At 51.3% G+C, this 19876-nt stretch overlaps 1 protein-coding gene across 1 annotated transcript in view; it reads right to left on the bottom strand.

The window, feature by feature from the left end:
• RNF40 (ring finger protein 40) overlaps positions 1–19535 on the bottom strand; it is a 47577-nt gene extending 28042 nt beyond the window's left edge. Inside the window, exons 1-7 of the mRNA XM_038126481.1 lie at positions 19470–19535; positions 18443–18593; positions 15868–16017; positions 12559–12671; positions 10478–10624; positions 7793–7867; positions 2032–2151 (exon numbers count right to left, since the gene is read on the bottom strand). Coding sequence (XP_037982409.1) covers positions 2032–2151; positions 7793–7867; positions 10478–10624; positions 12559–12671; positions 15868–16017; positions 18443–18593; positions 19470–19535 — 822 coding nt within the window. The remainder of the gene's footprint in view (positions 1–2031; positions 2152–7792; positions 7868–10477; positions 10625–12558; positions 12672–15867; positions 16018–18442; positions 18594–19469) is intronic.
• Positions 19536–19876: the final 341 nt, after the last annotated feature.

Here is a 19876-nt window from a genome sequence, read left to right as displayed (position 1 = left end):
GAGTGACACCTGAGTGTTACCAGAGTGACACCTCTGTGACACCTGAGTGATACCTGAATGTCACCTGAATCACTTGTCACCTGAGTCACCTGAATCACCTGAGTGACACCTGAGCGTCACCTGAGTCACCTGACACCTGAGCGTCACCTGAGTGACACCTGAGACCTGAGAGACACCTGAGTGACACCTGAGTGACACCTGAGTGTCACCTGAGCGTCACCTGAGTGACACCTGAGTGACACCTGAGTGACACCTGAGTCACCTGACCCCTGTCATCTGAGCATCACCTGAGTGACACCTGAATCACCTGAGTGACACCTGAGTGTCATCTGTGTGTCACATGAATCACCTGAGTGACACCTGAGTGCCACCTGAGTGTTCCCGATGTCCCCAATCCCCAAACAGTCCCCAAATGTCCCTGATGTCACCAAAGGACCCGGAATGTCCTCTCGGTGTCACCTGGAGCCGCTCCTGCCCCCGACAGAGCAAATGTCCCCAATGTCCCCAACCCCCCAAATGTCCCCAATGTCCCCAAATGTCCCAAGTGTCACCTTGAACTTCTCCTATCCCCTGATGGCCCCGATGTCTCCAAACATCCCCGATGTCCCCAGCGTCCCCAAGTGTGCCCGGTGTCACCTTGAGTCTCTCCTGTCCCCAATGTCCCCAACATCCCTGATGTCACCAGTGTCCCCAAGTGTCCCCAGGGTCAGCTCGAGCCGCTCCTGTCCCCTGAGTGTCCCCAACTGTCCCCAGTGTCACCTTCAGTCTCTCCTGTCCCAAACACCCTCGATGTCCCCAATGTCCCCAGCGTCCCCCTTGTCACCTTGAGCCTCTCCTGTCCCCTGATGGCCCAATGTCCTCAAACCCCCAAGTGTCACCCATGTCCCCAAGTGTCACCTTGAGCTGCTCCTGTCCTGACGCCTTCAATGTCCCCCATATCCCCAGCGTCCCCAATGTCCCCAGTGTCCCCAATGTCCTCAAGTGTCTCCAGTGTCCCCAATGTCCCTATTGTTCCCAGTGTCCCCAATGTCCTCAATGTCCCCAAGTATCCCCAATGTCCCCCAAATCCCAGTGTCCCCGGTGTCCCCAATGTCCCCAATGTCCTCAAGTGTCTCCAGTGTCCCCAATGTCCCCAGTGTCCCCAATGTCCTCAAGTGTCTCCAGTGTCCCCAATGTCCCCCACATCCCAGTGTCCCCGGTGTCCCCAATGTCCTCAATGTCCCCAATGTCCCCAGTGTCCCCAGTGTCCCCATGTCCCCAATGTCCCTAATGTCCCCAATGTCCCCCATGTCCCCAGTGTCCCCGGTGTCCCCGGTGTCCCTGGTGTCCCCGGTGTCACCTTCAGCCGCTCCTGTTCCCTGACAACCGCGATGTCCCCAATGTCCCCAAACCCCCCAAATGTCCCCAAGTGTCCCCGGTGTCACCTTCAGCCGCTCCTGTCCCCTGACGGCCACGATGTCCCCAGTGTCCCCAGTGTCCCCAAGTATCCCCAATGTCCCCCACATCCCAGTGTCCCCAGTGTCCCCAATGTCCTCAATGTCCCTGCTGTCCCCAGTGTCCCCAATGTCCCCAGTGTCCCCAGTGTCCCCGTGTCCCCAATGTCCCCAGTGTCCCCAATGTCCCCAGTGTCCCCAGTGTCCCCGTGTCCCCAATGTCCCCAGTGTCCCCAATGTCCCCAGTGTCCCCAGTGTCCCCGTGTCCCCAATGTCCCCCCATGTTCCCAGTGTCCCAGTGTCCCTGGTGTCCCCAATGTCCCCAAGTGTCCCCAATGTCCCCGATGTCCCCAATGTCTCCAATGTCCCCAGTGTCCCCGATGTCCCCAAACCCCCAAATGTCCCCAATGTCCCCAGTGTCCCCAAGTGTCCCCGCTGTCCCCAGTGTCCCCGGTGTCACCTTGAGGCGCTCCTGTCCCCGGACGGCCACGATGTCCCCAATGTCCCCAGTGTCCCCAATGTCCCCGATGTCCCCAATGTCCCCAGTGTCCCCAATGTCCCCAAACCCCCCAAGTGTCCCCGGTGTCCCCGGTGTCACCTTGAGGCGCTCCTGTCCCCGGACGGCCGCCTGCAGCTCCAGCTGCAGCTTCTCCAGCTCGGCCATGCGGGAATTGGCCAAGTCCTGGTTCCCCTCCAGCTCCGCGTTCAGCATCTCAAACTGGGGGGAAAACGGACCAAAAACCCCGAAAGTCACCCCAAAAACCCCGGGGAAACCCGAATTCCTGAATTCCCAAAGAATTCCCAGAAATTCCCACCAAAAAATCCCAAAATTTTACCACAAAAAACACCAAAAATTCACCGAATTTCCCAAAAAATCCATCCCCAAACCAGAGTTCGGCATCTCAAACTGGGGGGAAACGCCTGAAAACCACGAAACTCACCCCAAAAACCCAGGGGAAACATCAGATCCCCGAATTCCCGAAGAATTCCCAGAAATTCCCCAAAAAAATCCCGAAGTTTTCCCACAAAAAACCCCAAAAATTCACGGAAATTCCCAAAAAATCCATCCCCAACCCGAGTTCGGCATCTCAAACTGGTGGGAAAACACCCGAAAACCCCGAAACTCACCCCAAAAACCCAGGGGAAATCCCGGATTCCTGAATTCCCAAAGAATTCCCAGAAATTCCCAAAAAAAATCCCGAAATTTTACCACAAAAAACCCCAAAAATTTCCAGAAATTTCCAAAAAAATCCGCCGCCAAACCCAAGTTCAGCATCAAAAATGGGGGGAAAAATGGACCAAAAATCCCAAACTTCACCCCAAAAACCCAGGGGAAACCCCGGATTCCTGAATTCCCAAGGAATTCCCAGAAATTCCAAACAAAATCCCAAAATTTTCCCACAAAAAACCCCGAAAATTTCCAGAAATTCCCAAAAATCTGTCCCAAACCCCGAGTTCAGCATCAAAAACTGGGGGGAAACGCCCGAAAACCCCAAAACTCACCCCAAAAACCCAGGGGAAACCCCGGATTCCTGAATTCCTGAAGAATTCCCAGAAATTCCCCAAAAAAATCCCAAAATTTTACCACAAAAAACCCCGAAAAGTCACGGAAATTCCCAAAAAATCCGTCCCCAAACCCGAGCTCGGCGTCAAAAACTGGGGGGGAACACCCGAAAACCCCAACATTCACCCCAAAAACCCAGGGAAAAGCCCGGATTCCCGAATTTCCAAAGAATTCCCAGAAGTTCCCAGAAAAAAATCCCAAAATTTTACCACAAAAAACCCCCAAAATTTCCAGAAATTCCCAAAAAAATCCGCCGCCAAACCCAAGTTCAGCATCAAAAATGGGGGGAAAAATGGACCAAAAACCCCAAACTTCACCCCAAAAACCCCGGGGAAACGTCGGATTCCTGAATTCCCAAAGAATCCCAGAAATTCCAAACAAAATCCCAAAATTTTCCCACAAAAAACCCCGAAAAGTCACGGAAATTCCCAAAAAAATCCGTCCCCAAACCCGAGTTCGGCGTCAAAAACTGGGGGAAAATGGACCAAAAACCCCAAATTTCACCCCAAAAACCCAGGGAAAAGCCCGGATTCCCGAATTTCCAAAGAATTCCCAGAAATTCCGAAAAAAAAAATCCCAAAATTTTACCACAAAAAACCCCAAAAATTCACCAAAATTCCCAAAACAATCCGTCCCCAACCCGAGTTCGGCATCTCAAACTGGTGGGAAAACACCTGAAAACCCCGAAACTCACCCCAAAAACCCAGGGGAAATCCCGGATTCCTGAATTCCCAAAGAATTCCCAGAAATTCCCAAAAAAAATCCCAAAATTTTACCACAAAAAACCCCCAAAATTTCCAGAAATTCCCAAAAAAATCCGTCCCCAAACCCGAGTTCGGCATCTCAAACTGGTGGGAAAACACCCGAAAACCCCGAAACTCACCCCAAAAACCCAGGGGAAATCCCGGATCCCTGAATTCCCAAAGAATTCCCAGAAATTCCCCAAAAAAATCCCAAAATTTTACCACAAAAAACCCCAAAGATTTCCAGAAATTCCCAAAAAAATCCGCCGCCAAACCCAAGTTCAGCATCAAAAATGGGGGGAAAAATGGACCAAAAATCCCAAACTTCACCCCAAAAACCCAGGGGAAACCCCGGATTCCTGAATTCCCAAGGAATTCCCAGAAATTCCAAACAAAATCCCAAAATTTTCCCACAAAAAACCCCGAAAATTTCCAGAAATTCCCAAAAATCTGTCCCAAACCCCGAGTTCAGCATCAAAAACTGGGGGGAAAACACCCGAAAACCCCGAAACTCACCCCAAAAACCCAGGGGAAATCCCGGATCCCTGAATTCCCAAAGAATTCCCAGAAATTCCCCAAAAAAATCCCAAAATTTTACCACAAAAAACCCCCAAAATTTCCAGAAATTCCCAAAAAAATCCGCCGCCAAACCCAAGTTCAGCATCAAAAATGGGGGGAAAAATGGACCAAAAATCCCAAACTTCACCCCAAAAACCCAGGGGAAACCCCGGATTCCTGAATTCCCAAGGAATTCCCAGAAATTCCAAACAAAATCCCAAAATTTTCCCACAAAAAACCCCGAAAATTTCCAGAAATTCCCAAAAATCTGTCCCAAACCCCGAGTTCAGCATCAAAAACTGGGGGGAAACGCCCGAAAACCCCAAAACTCACCCCAAAAACCCCGGGGAAACCCCGGATTCCCGAATTCCTGAAGAATTCCCAGAAATTCCCCAAAAAAATCCCAAAATTTTACCACAAAAAACCCCGAAAATTTTTGGAAATTCCCAAAAATCTGTCCCGAACTCACGTTCAGCATCAAAAACCGGGGGAAAAATGGACGAAAAACCCCAAAACTCACCCCAAAATTCCATCGGGACTCCAAAATTCCACAAATTCCCAAAGAATTCCCAAAAATTCCCAAAAAATTCCCAAAATTTCATAAGAATTCCCAAAAAAATCCGCCGCCAAACCAGAGTTCAGCATCAAAAACTGGGGGAAAATGGACCAAAACCCCCAAAATTCTCCCCAAAATTCCCAATTTTTCCCAAATCCCCCAAAAATTCCCCTAAAAATTCCCAAATTTCCCATATTTCTTCCCAAAATCCCAAAAAAATCCTTAAATTTCCCCCAAATTTCCTCAAAATGCCTCCAATTTTTCCCCAAATTCTCCAAATTCCAAAATTTTCCCCCGGAATTCCCAAATTTTCCCCGATCTTGCCCAAATTCCCAATTTTCCCCCAAATTTTCCCCAAATTTCCTGATTTGTGCCCAAAAATTCCCTCAAAACTCGACCCAGCTCCCAAATTTTTCCCAAAAATTCACAAAATTCCCAGATTTTTCCCCCAAATTCCCAGATTTCCCCCCAGAATTCCCAAATTTTCCCCAAAATTCCCAAATTTCCCCCAGAATTCCCAGATTTCCCCCCAAAATTCCCAAATTTTCCCTGGAATTCCCAAATTTCCCCCTAAAAATTCCCAGATTTCCTTGGCATTCCCAAATTTCCCCAGAATTCCCAAATTTCCCCCTGGGATTCCCAAATTTCCCCAGAATTCCCGGATTTCCGTGGCATTCCCAGATTTCGCTGGCATTCCCAAATTTCTCCCCAGAATTCCCAAACTTTCCCCCAAAAATTCCCAAATTTCCCCCCAGAACTCCTGAATTTCTGCGACGTTCCCGGATTTCCTGGCATTCCCAGATTTCCCCCCGGCCTTCCCAGGTTCCCGGCATTCCTAGATTTCCCGACATTCCCAAATTTCCCCCCGGAATTCCCAAATTTTCCCCCAAAATTCCCAAATTTCCCCCAGAATTCCCTAATTTCCCCCAAAATTCCCAAATTTTCCCAAAATTCCCAGGTTTTCCCCCCGGAATTCCCAGATTTCCCCTAAAATTCCCAAATTTCCCCCAGAATTCCCAAATTTCCCCCAAAATTCCCAAATTTTCCCAGAATTCCCAGATTTTCCCCCCGGCATTCGCGGATTTCCCTGACATTCCCAAATTTCCCCAGAATTCCAAAATTTCCCCCTGGAATTCCCAAAATTCCCAAATTTCCCCCAGAATTCCCCTCAAAATTCCCAGATTTCCCCCCAAAATTCCCAAATTTCCCCCCAGAATTCCTGAATTTCTGTGACATTCCCAGATTGTCCGGCATTCCCAGATTTCCCCAGCATTCCCAGATTTCCCCAGCATTCCCAAATTTCCATGGCACTCCCAAATTTGCCCAGAATGCCCAAATTCTCCCAGAATTCCCAAGTTTTCTCCCAAAATTCCCAATTTTCACCCCAAAACTTCCCGGATTTCCCCCAGAATTCCCAGATTTTCCTGACATTCCTGGATTTCCCAGCATTCCCAGATTTCCCCAGCATTCCCAAATTTCCCCCCAAAATTTCCAGATTTCCTGGCATTCCCGGATTTCCCCTGGTATTCCCAAATTTCCCCAGCATTCTGAAATTTCCATGGCACTCCCAAATTTCCCCAGAATTCCCAATTTTTCCCTCCAAAATTCCCAAATTTCCCCCCAGAATTCCCGGATTTCTTTGACATTCCCAGATTTCTCCCCGGCATTCCCAGATTTCTGCAACATTCCTGGCATTCCTGGATTTCCCCAGCATTCCCAGATTTCCCGACATTCCCAAATTTCCCCCCAAAATTCCCAAATTTTCCCCTAAAATTCCCAGACTTCCCCTAAAATTCCCAAATTTCCCCCAAAATTCCCAAATTTTCCCAAAATTCCCAGGTTTTCCCCCCGGCATTCGTGGATTTCCCTGACATTCCCAAATTTCCCCAGAATTCCAAAATTTCCTCCTGGAATTCCCAAAATTCCCAGATTTCCCCCCAGAATTCCCAGATTTCCCCCCAAAATTCCCAAATTTCCCCCCAAAATTCTTGAATTTCTGTGACATTCCCAGATTGTCCGGCATTCCCAGGTTTCCCCAGCATTCCCAAATTTCCATGGCACTCCCAAATTTGCCCAGAATGCCCAAATTCTCCCAGAATTCCCAAGTTTTCTCCCAAAATTCCCAAATTTCCCCCCAAAACTTCCCGGATTTCCCCCAGAATTCCCAGATTTCCCTGACATTCCTGGATTTCCCAGCATTCCCAGATTTCGCTGGCATTCCCAAATTTCCCCCCAAAATTTCCAGATTTCCTGGCATTCCCGGATTTCCCCTGGTATTCCCAAATTTCCCCAGCATTCCGAAATTTCCATGGCACTCCCAAATTTCCCCAGAATTCCCAATTTTTCCCTCCAAAATTCCCAAATTTCCCCCCAGAATTCCCGGATTTCTTTGACATTCCCAGATTTCTCCCCGGCATTCCCAGATTTCTGCAACATTCCTGGCATTCCTGGATTTCCCCAGCATTCCCAGATTTCCCGACATTCCCAAATTTCCCCCCAAAATTCCCAAATTTTCCCCTAAAATTCCCAGACTTCCCCTAAAATTCCCAAATTTCCCCCTAAAATTCCCAAATTTTCCCCTAAAATTCCCAGACTTCCCCTAAAATTCCCGGATTTCCCCCTAAAATTCCCAAATTTCCCCCTAAAATTCCCGGATTTCCCCCTAAAATTCCCGGATTTCCCCCTAAAATTCCCAAATTTCCCCCTAAAATTCCCGGATTTCCCCCTAAAATTCCCGGATTTCCCCTAAAATTCCCAAATTTCCCCCTAAAATTCCCGGATTTCCCCTTAAAATTCCCAAATTTCCCCCTAAAATTCCCAAATTCCCCCCTAAAATTCCCGGATTTCCCCCTAAAATTCCCAAATTTCCCCCTAAAATTCCCGGATTTCCCAGCATTCCCGGGTTTCCCGGCGTTCCCGGTTCCCGGCGTTCCGGTACCTTCTGCATGCTGAGCGTGATCTGTCCCCCCTGGAATCCCCCGGAGCTGCCGGAGCCGTACGAGCCCGAGGTCAGCTGGGACACGGGAGAGACACGGGACAGACAGGTGAGGGATGGACAGGTGAGAGACAGGTGAGAGACAGGTGAGACAGGTGAGACAGGTGAGACAGGTGAGACACAGGTGAGACACAGGTGAGAGACAGGTGAGAGACAGGTGAGACAGGTGAGGCACAGGTGAGAGACAGGTGAGACACAGGTGAGACAGGTGAGACACAGGTGAGAGGTGAGACAGGTGAGACACAGGTGAGACAGGTGAGACAGGTGAGAGACAGGTGAGACAGGTGAGACACAGGTGAGAGACAGGTGAGACAGGTGAGACAGGTGAGACACAGGTGAGAGGTGAGACGGTGAGACAGGTGAGACAGGTGAGACACAGGTGAGACAGGTGAGACAGGTGAGACACAGGTGAGACAGGTGAGACACAGGTGAGACACAGGTGAGAGACAGGTGAGACACAGGGGGGACAGGTGAGACAGGTGAGACACAGGTGAGACAGGTGAGACACAGGGGGGACAGGTGAGACAGGTGAGACACAGGTGAGACAGGTGAGACGTGGACCCGTGACACAAATGACAGGTGAGAGACACATGAGATACAGGTGAGACAGATAAGACATGAACAGGTGAGACAGGTGAGACACGGCACAGGTGAGACAGGTGAAACACAGGTGAGACACGGCACAGGTGAGACATGAACAGGTGAGACACAGCACAGGTGAGACAGGTGAGACAGGGACAGGTGAGACCAGGACAGGTGAGGGACACGCAAATGACACAGGTCAGACATGTGAGACAGGTGAGAGACACAGACAGGTGACACAGGAGAGGTGAAACGAGGTGAGACACACAGGTAAGACCCAAACAGGTGAGACCAGGGGAGGGACAGGTGAGACACAGGACAGGTGAGAGACAGGACAGATACAGGACAGGTGGGCACAGGTGTGTCCAGGTGTACCCCAGGTCAGCTCAGGTGGGCCCAGGGGCACCACAAGTGAGCCCCAGGTGTGCCCAGGTGTATCGCAGGTGCTCCCAGGTGTGCCCAGGTGCCCCCAGGTGTATCCCAGGTGTATCCCAGGTGCCTCCAGGTGTGCCCAGGTGTCCCCAGGTGTCCCCAGGTGTGTCACCTGCTCCAGCGCCTCGGCCAGGTGCCGGTCCAGCCGCCCTTCGCGCTTGCGCAGCTTGGCGCTGTCCCACTGCAGCCCCCCCAGCTGTGCCCAGGTGTCCCCAGGTGTGTCCCCAGGTGTCCCCAGGTGTCCCAGGTGTATCCCCACCTGTCCCCAGCTGTGCCCAGGTCTATCCCAGGTGTCCCCAGGTGTGTCCCAGGTGTCCCCAGGTGTGTCCCCAGCTGTCCCCAGGTGTGCCCAGGTGTGTCCCAGGTGTGTCCCCAGGTGTGTCACCTGCTCCAGCGCCTCGGCCAGGTGTCGGTCCAGCCGCCCCTCGCGCTTGCGCAGCTTGGCGCTGTCCCGCTGCAGCCCCCCCAGCTGTGCCCAGGTGTGTCCCAGGTGTGTCCCCAGGTGTGTCCCCAGGTGTCCCCAGCTGTCCCCAGGTGTGTCCCCAGGTGTGTCCCAGGTGTGTCCCAGGTGTGTCCCCAGGTGTCCCCAGGTGTGTCACCTGCTCCAGCGCCTCGGCCAGGTGTCTGTCCAGGCGCCCCTCGCGCTTGCGCAGCTTGGCGCTGTCCCACTGCAGCCCCCCCAGCTGTGCCCAGCTGTGCCCAGGTGTGTCCCCAGGTGTCCCCAGGTGTCCCCAGGTGTGTCACCTGCTCCAGCGCCTCGGCCAGGTGCCGGTCCAGGCGCCCCTCGCGCTTGCGCAGCTTGGCGCTGTCCCACTGCAGCCCCCCCAGCTGTGCCCAGGTGTGTCCCCAGGTGTGTCCCAGGTGTGTCCCCAGGTGTGTCCCCAGGTGTCCCCAGGTGTATCTCAGGTGTGTCCCAGGTGTGTCCCCAGGTGTCCCAGGTGTCCCAGGTGTCCCCAGGTGTGTCCCCAGGTGTGTCCCCAGGTGTCCCCAGGTGTGTCACCTGCTCCAGCGCCTCGGCCAGGTGTCGGTCCAGCCGTCCCTCGCGCTTGCGCAGCTTGGCGCTGTCCCACTGCAGCCCCCCCCAGCTGTGCCCAGGTGTCCCCAGGTGTCCCAGGTGTATCCCCAGCTGTCCCCAGGTGTGCCCCAGGTGTGTCCCCAGGTGTGTCACCTGCTCCAGCGCCTCGGCCAGGTGCCTGTCCAGCCGCCCCTCGCGCTTGCGCAGCTTGGCGCTGTCCCACTGCAGCCCCCCCAGCTGTGCCCAGGTGTGTCCCCAGGTGTGTCCCCAGGTGTGTCCCAGGTGTGTCCCCAGGTGCGTCACCTGCTCCAGCGCCTCGGCCAGGTGTCTGTCCAGCCGCCCCTCGCGCTTGCGCAGCTTGGCGCTGTCCCACTGCAGCCCCCCCAGCTGTGCCCAGGTGTATCCCAGGTGTGTCCCCAGGTGTGTCCCAGGTGTATCTCAGGTGTGTCACCTGCTCCAGCGCCTCGGCCAGGTGTCGGTCCAGCCGCCCCTCGCGCTTGCGCAGCTTGGCGCTGTCCCACTGCAGCCCCCCCAGCTGTGCCCAGGTGTATCCCAGGTGTGTCCCCAGGTGTGTCCCAGGTGTATCTCAGGTGTGTCACCTGCTCCAGCGCCTCGGCCAGGTGTCGGTCCAGGCGCCCCTCGCGCTTGCGCAGCTTGGCGCTGTCCCACTGCAGCCCCTCCAGCGTCGTCCCCATCTCCAGAACCTTCGTCTCCGCAGAGGTGGCCTTGTCCTGCAGCTCCGCCAGCTGGGGACAGGGACAGGGACAGGGGGGACAGGTGAGACACAGGTGAGAGACAGGTGAGACACAGGTGAGACACAGGTGAGACAGGTGAGACAGAGGTGACACGCAGATAACAGGTGACAAAGAGGTGACACAGGTGACACAGGTGACACACAGTGGGACAGAGATGACACACAGGTGACACAGGTAAGACACAGATGAGACAGGTGAGACAGGTGACACAGAGGTGACACGCAGATAACAGGTGACAAAGAGGTGACACAGGTGACACACAGGTGATACACAGTGGGACAGAGGTGACACACAGGTGAGACAGGTGAGACACAGATGAGACAGGTGAGACAGGTGACACAGAGGTGACACGCAGATAACAGGTGACAAAGAGGTGACACAGGTGACGCAGGTGATGCAGGTGACACGCAGATGAGAGAGATGGGACACGTGACACACAGGTGACACAGGTGACACAGGGGACACAGGTGACACAAGTGGGACAGGTGACACAGGTGACACAGAGGTGGGACAGGTGACACAGGTGACACAGGTGACACAGAGGTGGGACAGGTGACACACGTGACACACAGGTGACACAGAGATGGGACAGGTGACACACAGGTAACACACGTGACACACAGATGGGACAGGTGACACAGAGGTGACACAGAGGTGACACAGAGGTGACACACAGGTAACACAGGTGACACAGAGGTGACACACAGGTAACACAGAGGTGACACGGGTACCTCGAGCGCCTCCCTCTGGTGCTTCTCGTGCAGGTGCTGGGACAGGGCAGGGACAGGGCAGGGACAGGTGACACAGAGATGGGACAGGTGACACACAGGTGACACAGAGGTGACACACAGGTGACACAGGTGACACAGAGATGGGACAGGCGACACAGAGGTGACACAGAGGTGACACACAGGTGACACGGGTACCTCGAGCGCCTCCCTCTGGTGATTCTCGTGCAGGTGCTGGCTCAGGGCAGGGACAGGGCAGGGACAGGTGACACAGAGATGGGACAGGTGACACACAGGTGACACAGAGGTGACACACAGGTGACACAGGTGACACAGAGATGGGACAGGCGACACAGAGGTGACACAGAGGTGACACACAGGTGACACGGGTACCTCGAGCGCCTCCCTCTGGTGATTCTCGTGCAGGTGCTGGCTCAGGGCAGGGACAGGGCAGGGACAGGTGACACAGAGATGGGACAGGTGACACAGAGATGTGACAGGTGACACACAGGTGTGACAGGTGACACACAGGTGACACACAGGTGACACGGGTACCTCGAGCGCCTCCCTCTGGTGCTTCTCGTGCAGGTGCTGGGACAGGGCAGGGACAGGTGACACACAGGTGACACAGGTGACACACAGATGGGACAGGTGACACAGAGGTGACACACAGGTGACACACAGGTGTGACAGGTGACACACAGGTGACACACAGGTGACACGGGTACCTCGAGCGCCTCCCTCTGGTGCTTCTCGTGCAGGTGCTGGGACAGGGCAGGGACAGGGCAGGGACAGGTGACACAGGTGACACAGAGATGGGACAGGTGACACAGATGACACAGAGGTGACAGAGAGGTGACACAGAGGTGACACAGGTGACACGGGTACCTCGAGCGCCTCCCTCTGGTGCTTCTCGTGCAGGTGCTGGGACAGGGCAGGGACAGGGCAGGGACAGGTGACACAGAGATGGGACAAGTGACACAGAGATGGGACAAGTGACACACAGGTGACACAGGTGACACACAGGTGTGACAGGTGACACAGGTGACACGCGTACCTCGAGCGCCTCCCTCTGGTGCTTCTCGTGCAGGTGCTGGGACAGGGCAGGGACAGGGCAGGGACAGGTGACACAGGTGACACAGAGATGGGACAAGTGACACACAGGTGTGACAGGTAACACACAGGTGACACGGGTACCTCGAGCGCCTCCCTCTGGTGCTTCTCGTGCAGGTGCTGGCTCAGCTCCTGCAGCCGCCGGTGCTCGCGCAGCAGCTCCCGCAGCAGCTCCCGGCCCGGCTCCGCCAGCTCCGCTGCAATTCCCCACCCCGAATCAGCCAAATCCCACCCAAAACACCCGGGAATTGTCACGTCCCAAAATTCCCAAAAAATCCCGGGAAAGAAAGCCAAAATTCCCAGAGAAAAAACCCAAAAATTCCCAAAAAATCCCCAAAAAATTCCCCCAAAATAGACAAAAAATTCCAAAAAAATCCCAACTAAAATCACCCCAATTCCGCCCAAAAAATGGGAATTTTCAGGTCCAAATTTTCCCAGGGAATTCCCAAAAAAATCCCAAAAATTCCCCTAAAATGCAGAAAAAATTCCAAAAAAGTCGAAGCAAAATCACCTCAAATCCACCGAAAAAATGGGAATTGTCAGGTCCCAAAATTCCCAGGGAATTCCCAAAAAAATCCTGGGAAAGAAGCCCAAAATTCCCAGGAAAAGAATCCTAAAATTCCGAAGAAAACCCAAAAAATTTCCCCAAAATAGACAAAAAAATCCCAAAAAATCCAACTAAAATCACCCCAATTCTGCCGAAAAAACGGGAATTGTCAGGTCCCAAAATTCCCGGGGAATTGCCAAAAAATTCTCAGGAGAGAATTCCAAAATTCTCAGAAAAAACCCCAAAAATTCTCCCAAAATAGACAAAAAATTCCAAAAAAATCGAACTAAAATCACCTCAATTCCACCGAAAAAATGGGAATTGTCAGATCCCAAAATTCCCAGGGAATTGCCAAAAAAATCCTGGGAAAGAAGCCCAAAATTCCCCAAAAAAACCCCAAAAATTCCCCTAAAATGCACAAAAAATTCCAAAAAAATCGAAGCAAAATCACCCCAATTCCACCGAAAAAATGGGAATTGTCAGATCCCAAAATTCCTGGGGAAGCCCCAAAAAATCCTGGGAAAGAATCCCAAAATTCCCAGAAAAATAACAAAAAATTCCCAGAAAAATGACAAAAAATTCCCAGAAAAATCCCAAAATTCCCAGAAAAAATTGAAAAAATTTCCAGAAAAAAAATCCCAAAATTCCGGGGAAAAAAAACCCAAACTCACAGAAAAAAATCCCAAAAATCCCAGAAAAAAAAATCCCAAAATATCCCAGAAAAAAACCCCCAAAATTCCCAGAAAAATTAAGAAAAATTCTGGGAAAAAAAAATCCTAAAATTGCCTAAAAATTACAAAAAATTCCCGGAAAAAAAGTCTCAAAATTCCTAGAAAAATTATGATAAATTCCCTGAAAAGAACCCCAAAATTCCCATAAAAAAACCCCAAATTCCCCCCCAAAAAGTCCCAAAATTCCCAGAAAAATTATGAAAAAATTGCCGGAAAAAATTCCTAAAATCCCCACAAAAATTACAAAATTCCCAGAAAAATTCCAAAAAATTCCCAGAAAAAAAAATCCCAAAATTTCCAGAAAAAATTTGAAAAAATTCCCAGAAAAAAATCCCAAAATTCCCAGAAAAAAAATCCCAAAATTCCCAGACAAATGACAAATAATTCCCACAAAAAAAACCCCCAAAATTCCCAAAAATATTACAAAAAAATTCCCGGAAAATTTACAAAAATATTCCCACAAAAAAAACCCCAAAATTGCCTCAAAATCCTCCCAAAAAAAGCCCCAAAATTCCTCCAAATGCCCCCAAAATTCCCCCCAACCTCAGGCTCCCGACAGCCCCGAAATCCCCGAAATTCCACCCAAAACCCCCGGAAAATCCCATCAAAAGCCCCAGAAATACCCCCAAAGCCTCCAGGTGCCCCCAAAGGTGCCCCCAAAGGTGCCCAGCAGTGCCCAGGTGTGCCCAGGTGTGCCAGGTGTGCCGAGGTGCCCCCAGGTGTGCCCAGGTGTGCCGAGGTGCCACCAGGTGTGCCCAGGTGTGCCCAGCTCTATCCCAGGTGTGCCCAGGTGTATCTCAAGTGCCCCCAGGTGTATCCCAGGTGTGCCCAGGTGTGCCCAGCTCTATCCCAGGTGCCCTCAGGTGCCCCCAGGTGTATCTCAGCTGTGCCCACATGTATCTCAGGTGCCCCCAGCTGTGCCCAGTTGCCCCCAGATGTGCCCAGGTGTATCCCAGGTGCCCCCAGGTGTGCCCAGGTGCCCCCCGGTGCCCGCGGTACTCACGGCGGGCGCTCAGGTGCGCCCCCAGCTGGTGCAGCGCCCTCTGCATGCGCCCCAGCTGTGCCCAGGTGTGCCCAGGTGTCCCCAGGTGTGCCCAGGTGCCCCAGGTGCCCCCAGCTGTGCCCCAGGTACCCCCAGTACTCACGGCGGGCGCTCAGGTGCGCCCCCAGCTGGTGCAGCGCCCTCTGCACGCGCCCCAGCTGTGCCCAGGTGCCCCCAGGTGTGCCCAGGTGTATCCCAGGTGTGCCCAGGTGTATCTCAGGTGTGCCCAGGTGTATCCCAGGTACCCCCAGGTGTGCCCAGGTGCCCCCAGGTGTGCCCAGGTGTATCTCAGGTGTGCCCAGGTGCCCCCAGCTGTGCCCCAGGTGTCCCCAGGTGTGCCCAGGTGTCCCCAGGTGTGCCCAGGTGTATCCCAGGTGTCCCCAGGTGTATCTCAGGTGTGCCCAGGTGTATCCCAGGTGTGCCCAGGTGTATCCCAGGTACCCCCAGGTGTATCCCAGGTGTGCCCAGGTGCCCCCAGGTGTCCCCAGGTGCCCCCAGGTACTCACGGCGGGCGCTCAGGTGCGCCCCCAGCTGGTGCAGCGCCCTCTGCACGCGCCCCAGCTGTGCCCAGGTGCCCCCAGGTGTACCCAGGTGTGCCCCAGGTGTGCCCAGGTGTATCCCTGGTGTATCCCAGGTGCCCCAGATGCCCCCAGGTGCCCCCCAGGTACTCACGGCGGGCGCTCAGGTGCGCCCCCAGCTGGTGCAGCGCCCTCTGCATGCGCCCCAGCTGTGCCCAGGTGTGCCCAGGTGTATCCCAGGTGTACCCAGGTGTCCCCAGGTGTCCCCAGGTGTGCCCAGGTGTGCCCCAGGTGTGCCCAGGTGTATCCCTGGTGTATCCCAGGTGTACCCAGGTGTCCCCAGGTGTCCCCAGGTGTGCCCAGGTGTGCCCCAGGTGTGCCCAGGTGTATCCCAGGTGTACCCAGGTGTCCCCAGGTGTGCCCCAGGTGTGCCCAGGTGTCCCCAGGTGTATCCCAGGTACCCCCAGGTGTATCCCAGGTGTGCCCAGGTGTGCCCAGGTGTCCCCAGGTGCCCCCAGGTGTGCCCAGGTGCCCCCCGGTGCCCGCGGTACTCACGGCGGGCGCTCAGGTGCGCCCCCAGCTGGTGCAGCGCCCTCTGCACGCGCCCCAGGGCCCCCCCCAGCCTGGCCACGGCCTCGGGGGCGAAGCTCAGCCGGGGCGGGGGAGGGGCGGCGGCCACGCCCTCCTCGGGCCCCGCCCACGGCTCTGCAACGCATCCATATTCATTTATGCTAATTAGGAACCGCTTAGGCAAATTAGGAGACAAATTTCAGCGTGAAATCCCCCAAATTTCCATCTCAAAATGCCCCAAAAATCTGAATTTTCTCCCTCAAGGTGTCCTGAAATCCCCCAGAACTCCCGATTTTCAACCCAAAATCCCAAATTTCCTCCCCAAAATTCCCGATTTTCAGCCCAAAATCCCAAGTTTTTGACCTAAATTCCCCAATTTCCCCCCCAAAATCCCAACTCTCCTCCCCAAAATTCCAAACACTCAATTCCGAATCCCAAATTTCGTCCCCAAATTTCCAAATTTTTAATCCTAAATCCCAAATTTCCTCCCCAAAATCCTAAATTTTTAACCCTAAATCCCAAATTTCCTCCCCAAAACCCTAAATTTACCCCAAAAATCCTGACTTTTCAATCCAAAATTCCAAATTTCCTCCCCAAAATTCCAAATTTCCTCCCCAAAATCCCAAATTTTCAACCCCTAAAATCCCAAATTTTCAACCCAAAATCCCAAACTTTCAACCCAAATTCCCAAGTTTCCTCCCCAAAATTCCAAATTTCTTCCCAAAACCCCGAATTTCCCCTCCAAATCTTAAAGTTCTCCCCAAAATTCCCAAAATTTCCCACAAAAATCCAAAACTTCTCCCCAGAATCCCAATTTTTCCTCCGAAAACCTCAAAATTTCTCCCAAAAAACCCCAAATTTCCCTCAAAACTCCCAAATTCCTCCCGAAAACATGCCAAATTTCCCCCAAAAATCCCAAGCTTAGCCCCAAAAAATCCAAAATTTAACCCAAAACCCTCCAAATTTCTCCCAAAAAACCCCAAAATTTCCCTCAAAAATCCCAAATTTCCCGCCAAAAATTCCAAATTTCTCCCTAAAATCATAAATTTCCTCCCCAAAATCCCAAAGTTTCACCCCAAAATTCCAAATTTCCCCCCAACATTCCAAATTTCTACCCAAGATTCCCAATTTTTAACCCAAATTTTGCAAATTTCCTCCCCAAAATTCCAAATTTTCCCCCAAAATCCCAAATTTTCAACCCAAAACTGCAAGTTTTCAACCCAAAATCCCATGTTTCCTCCCCACATTTCCAAATTTGCAAGCCAAAATTCTAAGTTTTCCCCAAAATCCCAAATTTCCTCCCCAAAATTCCAAAGTTTCTACCCAAAATCCCAAATTTTGAAATCAAAATTCCAAATTTTTAAACAAAAATGCCAAATTTCCTCCCCAAAATTCCACGTTTCCTCTCTAAAATTCCCACTTTTTCCCCAAAATCACAAATTTTCAACTCAAAATCCCAACTCTCCTCCCCCAAATTCCAAACACTCAACTCAAAATGCCAAATTTCGTCCCCAAATTTCCAAATTTTTAACCCTAAATCCCAAATTTCCTCCCCAAAATTCCGAATTTTCAACCCAAAATGCCAAGTTTTCAACCCAAAACCCCAAATTCCCTCCCCAAAATTCCCAATTTCCTCCCCAAAACTCCACATTTCCTCGCTAAAATTCCAAATCTTTCCCCAAAATCCCAAACGTCCTCCCCAAAATTCCGAATTTTCAACTCAAAATGCCAAATTTTCTCCCCAAAATTCCCAAATTTCTCCCACAAACCCTGAAACTTCTCCCCAAAACCCCCAAACGTTTCTCAAAACCCCCAAATTTCACCGCAAAATCCCCAAATTTCCCCCAAAATCCCAAATTTTCAACCCAAAAATCCCAAATTTCCCCCCAAAAACCCCAAAATTTTTCCCAAAACCCCCAAAATTTCCCTCAAAAATCCCAAATTTCCCCTTAAAATCCCAAAATTTCTCTCAAAAACCCCCAAAATTTTCCCCAAAATCCCAAATTCTCCCCAAAATCCCATATTTTCTCCCCAAAAGAACCCAAAATTTCCCTCAAAAATTCCAAATTTCTTCCTAAAATCATAAATTTTCCCTCCAAAATTCCAAATTTTCCCCCACCGTTCCAAATTTCTCCCCAAAATTCCCTATTTTTAACCCAAATTCCCCAATTTCCTCCCCAAAATGCCAAATTTCCTCCCGAAAATTCCAAATTTTTCCCCAAAATCCCAAAGTTCCTCCCCAAATTTCCAAATTTCCAACCCAAAATCCCAAATTTCTCCCCAAAATTCCCTATTTTTAACCCAAATTCCCCAATTTCCTCCCCAAAATGCCAAATTTCCTCCCGAAAATTCCAATTTTTTCCCCAAAATCCCAAAGTTCCTCCCCAAATTTCCAAATTTCCAACCCAAAATCCCAAATTTCCTCCCCAAATTTCCAAATTTCCAACCCAAAATCCCAAATTTCTCCCCAATCCCAAATTTCCCCCAAAATCCTAAAATTTCCCCCCAAAAAACCCCAAACTTCCCCCCCAAAACCCCCCCGCTCCCCTCCCCCGCTCACCTCTCCTCTCGGGGTCCCCGGGGGGGTTCGGGGGGGGCTCGGGGGGGTCCCCGGGGGGGTCCCCTGGGGGCGGGGCCGCCCCTCCCCCACCCCCGGCCCCTCCCCCGTCGCCGTCGCAGCGACGCAGCAGGGCCTGGACCTCGGAGTCCAGCTGGGGAGGAAAGGGTTAAAAGTGAGCCAAAAACCCCCAAAATTGAACCCAAAAATAAACTAAAAACACCCCAAAAATGATCCAAATCCAGCTGGGGAGGAAAGGGTTAAAAATGAGCCAAAAACCCCCAAAATGACCCCAAAAACAACCCAAAAATAACCCAAAAATGATCCAAAACCAACTGGGGAAAAAAAGGTTAAAAATGACCCAAAAAACCCCAAAATCACCCCCAAAACAACCCCAAAATTGACCCAAAAACGACCCAAATCCAGCTGGAGGGGAAAGGGTTAAAAATGAACCAAAAACCCCCAAAATGACCCCAAAAATAAACCAAAACCAACCCAAATCCTACTGGGGGGGAAAGGGTTAAAAATGACCCAGAAAAACCCAAAATGACCCCAAAAATACCCCAAAAATGATCAAAAAGTGATCCAACTCCAGCTGGGGAGGAAAGGGTTAAAAATGAGCCAAAAACCCCAAAATTGAACCCAAAAATAAACTAAAAACACCCCAAAAATGATCCAAATCCAGCTGGGGAGGAAAGGGTTAAAAATCAGCCAAAACCCCCCCAAATGACCCCAAAAACAACCCAAAAATAACCCAAAAATGATCCAAAACCAACTGGGGAAAAAAGGGTTAAAAATGACCCCAAAAACCCCAAAATCACCCCCAAAACAACCCCAAAATTGACCCAAAAACGACCCAAATCCAGCTGGGGGGGAAAGGGTTAAAAATGAGCCAAAAACCCCCAAAATGACCCCAAAAACAAACCAAAACCAACCCAAATCCTGCTGGGGGGGAAAGGGTTAAAAATGACCCCAAAAAACCCAAAATGACCCCAAAAATACCCCAAAAATGATCAAAAAATGATCCAACTCCAGCTGGGGAGGAAAGGGTTAAAAATGACCCCAAAAACGACCCCAAAAATATCCTAAAAATCATCAAAAAATTATCCAAATCCAGCTGAGGAGGAAAGGGTTAAAAATGAGCCAAAAACCCCAAAATTGAACCCAAAAATAAACTAAAAACACCCCAAAAATGATCCAAATCCAGCTGGGGAGGAAAGGGTTAAAAATGACCCAAAAACCCCAAAATTGAACCCAAAATATCCCAAAATGACGTGAAAACCGACCCCAAAAATGATCCAAATCCGGCTGGAGAGGAAAGGGTTAAAAATGAACCCAAACCCAACAAAATTGACCTAAAACCAACCCAAAAATAACTCAAATCCAGTGGGGAGGAAAGGGTTAAAAATGACACAAAACCACTCGAAATCACCCCAA

The sequence above is a fragment of the Motacilla alba genome, unplaced genomic scaffold (genome assembly GCF_015832195.1).
Source record: "Motacilla alba alba isolate MOTALB_02 unplaced genomic scaffold, Motacilla_alba_V1.0_pri HiC_scaffold_35, whole genome shotgun sequence".
NCBI lineage: Eukaryota > Metazoa > Chordata > Aves > Passeriformes > Motacillidae > Motacilla > Motacilla alba.
Note: the sequence above shows the minus strand (reverse complement) of the source record. Positions and strands in the feature narration are given on the sequence as shown.